This window comes from Alosa sapidissima, chromosome 1 (genome assembly GCF_018492685.1).
Source record: "Alosa sapidissima isolate fAloSap1 chromosome 1, fAloSap1.pri, whole genome shotgun sequence".
Lineage (NCBI taxonomy): Eukaryota > Metazoa > Chordata > Actinopteri > Clupeiformes > Clupeidae > Alosa > Alosa sapidissima.
The window spans coordinates 36,749,794-36,758,753 of record NC_055957.1 but is presented as its reverse complement, the minus strand read 5'-3'; the positions used below and the strand labels follow the sequence as shown (position 1 = coordinate 36,758,753).

Sequence of the window (8,960 nt, the reverse complement as noted above, 5' to 3'; positions counted from 1 at the left end):
CTGTACACACAAGAAAATGAGATGGCCCTTAAGGACTTGACAGTAGCACAATTTAAGATGATGTCCTCAACATAATTGTTATAGAATACATGGAAGCCTTAACATTTTTATAAACAACTAGAGAGAGCAGGGAGAGAGAGAGAGAGAGAGTATATATTTTGTTCAAACATTTGTGGGCTTTGTTTGTGTTTGTGGGCTTTGCTCTCTAAGGCTACTGTATCCCTACAGAAGCCCTCCCTTCCAGTGCACGCAAGACAAACTAACTGCCACTGGCTAATGGATCCTATTGTGTTTCCACTTATACAACAGGAGCTGTCATTTTGAATGGACGTGCCAGCAGGTGACCTTGGGACTATAATAAACCCAGTGAGATTAAATAAAATATTCATCCACGTGGGCCACACAGGCCCCAGCGCCCACCTTCCCCACACCCTGCCCAGACAGGCTTCCCTCTCCGGATCCACATACACACTTCTCACCTCTAATGCGGGCTTTGCTCATTCTCAGCACCTTCAGCGGGGCAAAGGGGATTTGTATTGTCATGGATGCTCCTACAGTTCAGTCTTGATCTCTTAATGATGTGACTCATTGGAATAGATGCATGAATGTATCATTCATGTATTAGTGCATATGGGTGGGTTATATTTCAGTGAACAATTCAGAATACCAAAGCTGTATATAGACATTTTTGTCTTGCTTGGTTTATTTTAAATCATTCATCATAGTAAAAAAAAAAAAATGAATTAATTCATGTTATTCAAATCATGTGAAAAGGTCAGTTGGTATTCAAAGTCAATCATGGAGACCTCTAAGTCTTTAGTATAGTGAGTTTTAACATTCTGAAAAGTTTAGTCTATTCAATCTATACTGAAAAGGAAAGTTCTCCCGGTTGCCTTTTTGTCAGGACAACAGCAGGTTAATTTACAGCTAGGTTTGTCAGCATCTCACACATATTTATTTCTTTGGTGTAAGTCAAACAAATCTTGAAAATACAATGTGGCAGAGTGTCTGGGTATAGAACAATAGAACATAAAGAATTTGACAACTTACTTGGTGGGCACAGACCCTCAACTCTTGACACCCCATCCCCCTCCAACACAAACGCATGTGTGCATGCATGTGCACACGCGCGCGCACACACACACACACACACACACACACACACACACACACACACACACACACACACACACACACACACACACACACACACACACACACACACACACACGCCCTTTAACACTCCCTATCCATCCCTATCCCCACCACCCCCTCCAACCATGGCATTGTGAGTGGTTAGAGTGTTGAACAGAACTAAAATTAGGTTATTGATGTAAGCTTGCATTCCAGTGTCAACAGACACACACTGTCACCCACCCCCTACCCCCATACCCACTGCCTACCAGGCTCTGGAGCCTTCAGGGGGAGCAACCACACAGATAGATCAGGGTGGATCGAAGTACCCAGGGTGACCCCTGAGTTTCTCCACAATTCCACTCAAAAGGTCCAGGTAGAAGCGGCCACAGACTCGGCCTTGATCAGGTAAGACAGGATCTCTCCCCATTCTGCTGATGGGTTTGTGTGTGTGTATGATATTAGATGGTGTGTGCAGTCAGCTTTGATAACAATGCATTGCAAATCATACACTAACTCACCCAACAAAATGGTCCCTAACTAAGTCATAAACCATAACAAAGCTTCAAAAGGACATAGCTCCTCTATCTATTCTCACTCATGTTATCATTTCCTCTAGCATGGTGTGCTTGTTACCACACATTCCTCAACATGCAGATATCAGATAGATTTAACCTGTGTCCATAGGGTCCCGGACACACTTAACAAAATACCTCATCGGTAATAACACCAAAAAACTCTCACAGAGGTAAGGACCCGCCAAAAGCTATTTGGTAAAATGATCTGTCATAAACTCACTTTATAATCAGTACCATCAAAAGAAATAGTATTGTTTGAACGCCTCTTTTTACAATTTAAACAACATCCCAACAGAGTTTGACCATGAAGCTCTGATAACCAGATAAGTCATATTTCCCTTCAAACCAAACCCTCTTCCCCTATTAATTGATAACAATTGACATGACAAAAGTTGACAATCAGATCTTCACTAACTATATTTATAGATATAATATGTAGCATTTCCAGAAATAGTTCCATGTTCCATGTAAATCCATTTTTGTGTTCTATCAATGTATGCACAAAATGCTAAGTCTTAATAGAGCTCTGGAAAAGCACACACAATAGCAGTGAGGACACTGTAGAGACAGTTAGCATATTAGCATAGTGATTTCACTTGCACCTGTCTCACAGTTTGTTCTCTCTTTTTTCTCTATCTCTCTTTCAAGCTAAATCTAGAACTGAGTAACATATGGCAGACCCACTTTATATTATGTTATGACAACATAAGAAAAACAGCACACATATACATGCCGTATGTGCACCATTTTAATGAAACATGACTGAGTGAATTCTGTTTTTACCTATTTAGTTCTATTTACATAAAGTCTATTTCAATTTAATATGTTGATAGTATATATTAAGGGTAAAATGTATGACCATTTATTTGTATTCAACATTCAATATCAACCCATATTGAGACATGTCACTGTCAGTTGTAGATGAGGCAGGTCTGTAGCAGACAACATGATTGGCTCCGATGTTTTGATTGTGATGTGGCGATCAGGAGAACAGCAGTGTTGGCAGGCGCAAGTCCAGGTTCCACTCAGCACCCAATACCACACTTCAGCCAGAACACAATGTCCATTCACGACCTCCAAAACAAAATGAATCACTGCACCATAGGACATGTGACATCTTGCTATGCAAAAGATTCATTTTGCAGCCAAGTTATTTTAAGGTGACTGTTACCTCTGCCCTTTAAAACACACATTCAACCACACATGCCCTGTCCAGTCACGAGAGGATGTGACACTGCGATAAGACAGACCGCATCCAGAGAAGAGCTGTGAAGACTCCGGAAATGTGCAAAAGCCATGAATGTCTGCTTTATGTATTACAGTCTCTGGGACTACTCGTTTGCTGCTAAATCCCTCCTGTCTGAAAGCCACAATGTCACAATTCAGCACACTGTCTCCCAGAGAAAGGAAGATGCAAGCAGCTGCTATTTGCCGAGAGGTCCATGGTGGTGCCAATGGTATTCTGTTTTCCATCCTGTGTTATCTGGTTCTGGTTTCTTGCCCAGTTCTGAGAGAGGCTCAGAACACCCCTGTCTGGCCCCTCTCTTTCTCCTCTTACTACCGCCCCCCCAAACCCCACCACCCCCACCCCAAATAAGTTAACAATGCAAACTAATCCTTTTGTCTCTGGCGTTTGGATATGGCTATTTCTGAGCTGGACAGGATGGGGCACGGTAGAGCGGTTGGGTGGGTGGGTTGGTGGGTGGACATTGATGGTTGGAGGGGTGGGTGGGTTTTGGAGGGTGGACAACTGTGCGAAACTGCTTTGGGGACAGTGAGAGGATCTTGGACAGCTGGGTAGCATTCCGTCTGGCTAAACTTTCAGCATTTGATTGGGCCTTGACATCCCCATGGGTCAGCCATTTCCCCCGGCGTCCGAGAGAGGCATGAGGTGCATGCGCTTACTGCCCACATTACAGGCAAAAGGAACCAGCAGAAACATTAAACAAAGGATTGCTCCATTTGGCTCTCAATGGCTCACTGTGGGCCCTAGAATACGCAACCAATAAATACTTAGATAATGGGAAACTTTAGTTTCCAAAAGGTAAAAAACCTTTTAAAAACATTGCAAAAAGTACAGATATAATATGTTTAATGTGTAAAAAGTACAGATATAATGTGTTCCATCTACAGATAAATACAGTAAATAATACTCAACACACGGCTCCTGTGTATTTATGGTTAAGCAGAACATACAGTTGGCATGACAGACTGATTTTTTCTCTTTTAGTGCCACTAATCAATGCATAGTGTGTTGCAAACCTCCCCTGTGTGTATTACTGTCACATACCAGTTATGTGTAGATCAAAATCAGTTCCTCATCTTTCTATCTACCAAACCAGGACTTGATTGATAAGTTCAAGATGTTTGTTACAATGAAACCAATTTCAGATCCATTCTGGCTTTCATACCCATTCACAATTCACAAATGCATTGCAGTAGTATCAGGCAATTATATACATTGACATGTCGTCCTATAAACCAAAGATGAGCTGATTTTTTCATGCAGTATAAGATGGTATGTCTCCAAGGTCTGATACCAAGATTTTGATTGAATGTTTCCAAATATGACATGCCTTGTTTACTGTGTTTGAAGGTGACACTATGGACCTAGGCAAAAAGCTGTGCACACCAAAAGACATCATGTTGGAGGAGCTCTCTCTGCTGTCAAACAGAGGCTCCCGTCTCTTTAAAATGAGACAGAGACGATCTGAGAAGTACACATTCGAGAGCATTCAGAATGAGGCCAACGCAACGTATAGTGTAAGTAACACTATATCACTAAAGCTTTCTTGGTGTGAACATGGTGGATTGGAGATGGTGAAATGTGGATTTGTAATATTCACAATTATCCATGTCTCCATCTACATTTGCATCTACTTGTACTTGATTAATTAATTCTTACATTTCCCTGACATATTGGCCTTGAGATTTGTGCTGAAGGAGTAAGCTGCCAGACGGCATGATGGAGAGGAAGCAAGCTGCCACACAGACATACAGGAAGTGCCATGTGCTCTGCCACACAGATAGACAGGAAGTGGCATGTGCTCTGTGTCCTTCCCAGCATCCCCCTGGGGCACACAGCCTCTAGAGAGGCTGCCAGCCCACTTTGCTCTTGAGAGCTGCCTCGCTACTTATCAGTTGCAGTCAACGTGTGTGTGTGTGTGTGAGAGAGAGAGAGAGAGTGTGTGAGTATGTGGCTGTGTATCAGTTACTGGTGCTTGTGAGTGAGTATATATATATATATATATATATATATATATATATATATATATATATATATATATATATATGCCTGACAGTCTGCTGGAGCTCTCCTTGTTTGTTACTTTTGGATGCTGTATAGATTTCCTAATGCTCAAAAACTCAAATTTGCATTGATTCTATTCCAGGATGTTTCTGTTGTGTGTTGTGCTTTGAATTTTGCAGACTCTTGAGATTTGTGAGATTTTATTTGCTATTCACTGAAAATGGTTTGAGGTGGATAAAAAAGACACTCAGACAGATAATTAGCTTACATCAAGTCCCTCTGTTGTATAAGGTTCAGATTTATACATTTAATATAGAACATTTCGACACCATGATAGGAGTTTTTGGCTGTGGGTATTTGAGTGTGATGACGTGCGATATGAGTGATTGATCATGTCATAAAATGTTTCTCCAGAATGACGTCCCAGTGGAGGGTGTGGAAAATAGTGAAAGCAAAGGAGACGCGTCAAAAACACCCCCAAACACCCCGGATCCCAGGAGCGCCATGAGCCCCGACGGAATAGCACCAGGTCTGTGTCAATGATGACGCAGAGGTCTTGCTGAAACCCTCCAAAATAAGCATTCAAACAATATCTTATTCCACAACCATTTGACAGGAGCCGGTGATATTTGCTGATGCTGGTACATATCTGGGTGTCGTCACACGATGCTGTTTCCCATGCGGGTACATGATGCTCCACTGTATGCCATGTTATATAACATGATCACACGGTGGTAAAAATAGCCCAGTCTCCCCCGGCCAAACTGACCATCTCTGCCGCTGAGCCGCAGAGCCCTGTGGCGTGGTGCAGTCCTGCCTTGGCCTTTGGCAGGGAGCGCGTGTGGCTCTTCCTGTCCGCACCCTCTGTCTGCCATTGTGTCTGTGTGTGAGTCTGTGTGTGTGTATGTGTGTGTTTGTGTATGTGTGTGTGATGTCTCGAGTCCACAGCAGGGGACGCCAGGCCTTCCCAGCCCCCACCCCACCCCACCTCACCTCACCCCTCCTCCGCCCTCAGAACGTGAAACTGCCACACAGGAGCGGCATCCCACATCAACACACGGCACAGCGGCGTGGTGCATGGTGTGTGTGTAGTGTGTGTGTGTGCGCTATTTTAAGCCACCCGCCTGCCCCTCCCTCCCTCCCTCTCTCCCTCCCCTGGCTGGGGACGCGTTAATGGCTCCACTTTGAGTCAGAGGGGATTAGGGCCTTTCTCATTGCTCTTTCACATCAGCCATATCGTGCTGAAATGAGGCGCGCGAGCCTGCTGCACCGCTCTGAGGTCGCCTCAGACTTCTCTGGGTGGAAATGGGAGACAGAGCCTGGTTGTGACACCTCTGCACATCCGCTGTCTCTCCTGCTATTCCACACAGACCAGGTGAAGAATGAGCAGAGCAAAACAGAATAGCTATGGTACAGGGGGAGCCTCACTTATGTGTGCTGTAGTCCCTGTGCACATTACACTGATTATCTGATATTTGAATACAACTGAATGCAGAATACTGGTGCAAAAGTGAGGGAACAGGGAAGACGTTTTTAGAATATTGGATATGTTTGATCCTGAGACCCAATCCATTAAAAAAAAGGTCCAGATGCTTTGTTGATTTGAAAAATATACATTTGAGTCTGTCTTCCCATTGTTGTCTCCCATCTATTTCTTAGGTTATGGAGCCCCACTGAAAGATGTTCCTCCTGAGAAGTTCAATGCCACCGCCATGCCCAAGTCCTACCACTCCCCCTGGGAACAGGCCATCATCAACGACCCAGCCCTGGCCGAGACTCTCAACCTCAAAATGCCCGCTCCGGAGCCCAAACAAGACGTTGACTACAAGAGCTTCAACAGGTAACATGAAGTGTAACTTCCACCAAGTTATCATTGGTACGTTTATCCTCAGCTTAGCGTGGAAAGCATATTTGCTACAATAGATGTGTGTTATTCACAGTGTTCCAAAGCATTCTGACAACAAATGCAAACACATGAAGTAATTTACTGTGAATGCATTAATTGTCAGGTAAAGTCCAGAGCATCTTAGTTCAGGGGAGAAGTGACAGCTGCACAACTGCACACTCAAGAGGCAGCGGAGGGGTAGTTCATTCCAGCATGCTCTGAAACACAGAGAAAAAAACGCTCGACATACCCTGTCATATACTATTACTAGATACATTCATTGCTACCAACAGCTTTGTGGTTTTAACAGTAGGACATTAGGCTCAAATTCAGTTGCCTTATATTTAGCTTCAAGAATTATGAACAAGACAGTTGCTGAAATAATTTCAGGTAAATATCTAACACCACACTGTATAATTACACAGATTTGCCAAAAAGAACACCCTTTTACCAATATGAACTGTTGTTCAATGTGAAAATATAGCCTAATTGTATTTGGGGGTCCATTCCCTTGATGTCGAGTGCTCACAGTTGTTTTCACCTTACATCACCCAGGGTGGCTACGCCATATGGGGGTTTTGATAAAGCTCCACGCTCCACCGGCATCATCTTCAAGGTCCCTGCCCTGGATCTGAACCCCCCTGCCTACCCTGAGCTGCAGGAGCCTGGTGTGAAGAGGCCCAGCTTCAACAGAATGGCTCAGGGATGGATCTCCGACGGCAACCCTCTCATGCTGCCCACTGTCCCCCTGGACCCACCTGAGATCCCCGAGTCCGATGACCTCTAAGATGGACAACAGATGGGCTGTAAATCATCCAGACAAAAACATTGTGCTTGAGCTTGTCCATGATCTGTCAACAGTGTTGGGAGGGTGTTGCCCTGTCAGTGCAGGTGTGGGATCAGTTAGGGGTGAGGGCAAATGATTTCAGATAAGTACTGGAGAGCAAACTCCCACATAAGCAAGAACCTTTATGCTTTGCGCAGAGAAAATGTTCTCATTAGGATGTAAGGGAGGTGGACAATTAGGCCCTAAATTTCTGTGTTCTCAATCAAAAGAATATCTATCTAAAGAGACTAAATTTTGTTGTATATGCCAACTGCTCCCTTTCTTAAATATCCTGTCAGAAATTTCAGTGTAAATAGTAAATTCTTTCTGTAAGTTTCTTGAAGAAACTAAGTGTACAATTAGCAGTACCTTTCACTAATTAGAATCTGTAGAGGACCCAGTGTGGGCTGCATTTGGTTCCACGGTATTCTAAGTAGCATCCATACAAACTGCACTCTGAATAGTTTTTAACTTGACTGCAATTCAATGTGTATTTATTCCTGTGTATAGATAGTATATCACAATGTGGAAATAAAGAGGGCAGGATGCAAACCACTTTGACTCCAGATGTCAGTTAATCATTGATACAGTCAATGTTTTAAGTTGTAAAACCTCTCCTACTATTGATCCTTTGTAGTGACCTTTTAAGTATTAATAGCAAATAGCATTGCTGTAAACCTGCATCACAGTGTATCTTGCAGTCAGAATACAATACAGTGTCTCTGTACTCAGAATGACAAGAGCATGTTAATCACAGCAGACTGGAATGAGTGCAGTATGAGGTGTGTGGTCAGCATCTCCCCCAGCCTGAACATCAAGACGTCCTATGGAATCCCATAAACTGGACCTTCTCCTCTGCAGTTTAACCGCTCCAGGAAGCCATAAACCAAAGAGTGCATCTCACCTGCTCCTGTTACACACTGGGCTATGTAATCCACCCCCGTCTGTCCATGCCTATTGACACTGACTATATTTAAAAGTTGCTTTCTGAATTTGATACTTGCCGCGTTACCCCTTCAGCAGATAGGATTTGGGGATTAACAGTGGCCTGTTTTAAGTTTGTGAACATGCTCTTGTGCTCCCATGGAACGCCTACTTCTTCTTTGAAAAAAAAAGCCAATAAGGGCATCTGTATGCGATGACGTGACCATGCATATCTTAAATTAAGTGCCCAAATCTCCACTGGAATATGCTTTAACTTTACAGTGGTGCTATGCTCCCCTACCCTGTGTCAGCCTGATTAGCCACAGCAGTGACCAGCAAATGCTAATTATAGTAAACAAAATA

General features: G+C 43.4%; 1 protein-coding gene across 2 annotated transcripts; it reads left to right on the top strand.

The window, feature by feature from the left end:
• Nucleotides 1–1,361: 1,361 nt before the first annotated feature.
• myoz2b (myozenin 2b) lies at nt 1,362–8,228 on the top strand. 2 transcript variants are annotated; one of them, XM_042101032.1, is made up of 6 exons: nt 1,364–1,542; nt 3,035–3,169; nt 4,309–4,475; nt 5,377–5,491; nt 6,622–6,802; nt 7,403–8,228. In XM_042101032.1, exons 2-6 carry the CDS (start codon nt 3,085–3,087, stop codon nt 7,632–7,634), a joined length of 780 nt encoding a protein of 259 aa, XP_041956966.1. In that variant the 5' UTR covers nt 1,364–1,542; nt 3,035–3,084; the 3' UTR covers nt 7,635–8,228. The 2 variants fall into 2 exon arrangements, with proteins under 2 accessions (XP_041956974.1, XP_041956966.1); XM_042101040.1 differs by lacking the exon at nt 3,035–3,169 and having other exon boundaries at nt 1,362–1,542.
• Nucleotides 8,229–8,960: the final 732 nt, after the last annotated feature.

Excerpts from the sequence above, each read along its gene's own strand:
- myoz2b (XM_042101032.1), top strand. The coding sequence starts at position 3,085 with ATGTCACAATTCAGCACACTGTCTCCCAGAGAAAGGAAGATGCAAGCA. Across the intron at positions 3,170-4,308 it reads GGTCCATGGTGGTGCCAATG|GTGACACTATGGACCTAGGC; the intron begins GTATTCTGTTTT and ends CTGTGTTTGAAG. Across the intron at positions 4,476-5,376 it reads AGGCCAACGCAACGTATAGT|AATGACGTCCCAGTGGAGGG; the intron begins GTAAGTAACACT and ends ATGTTTCTCCAG.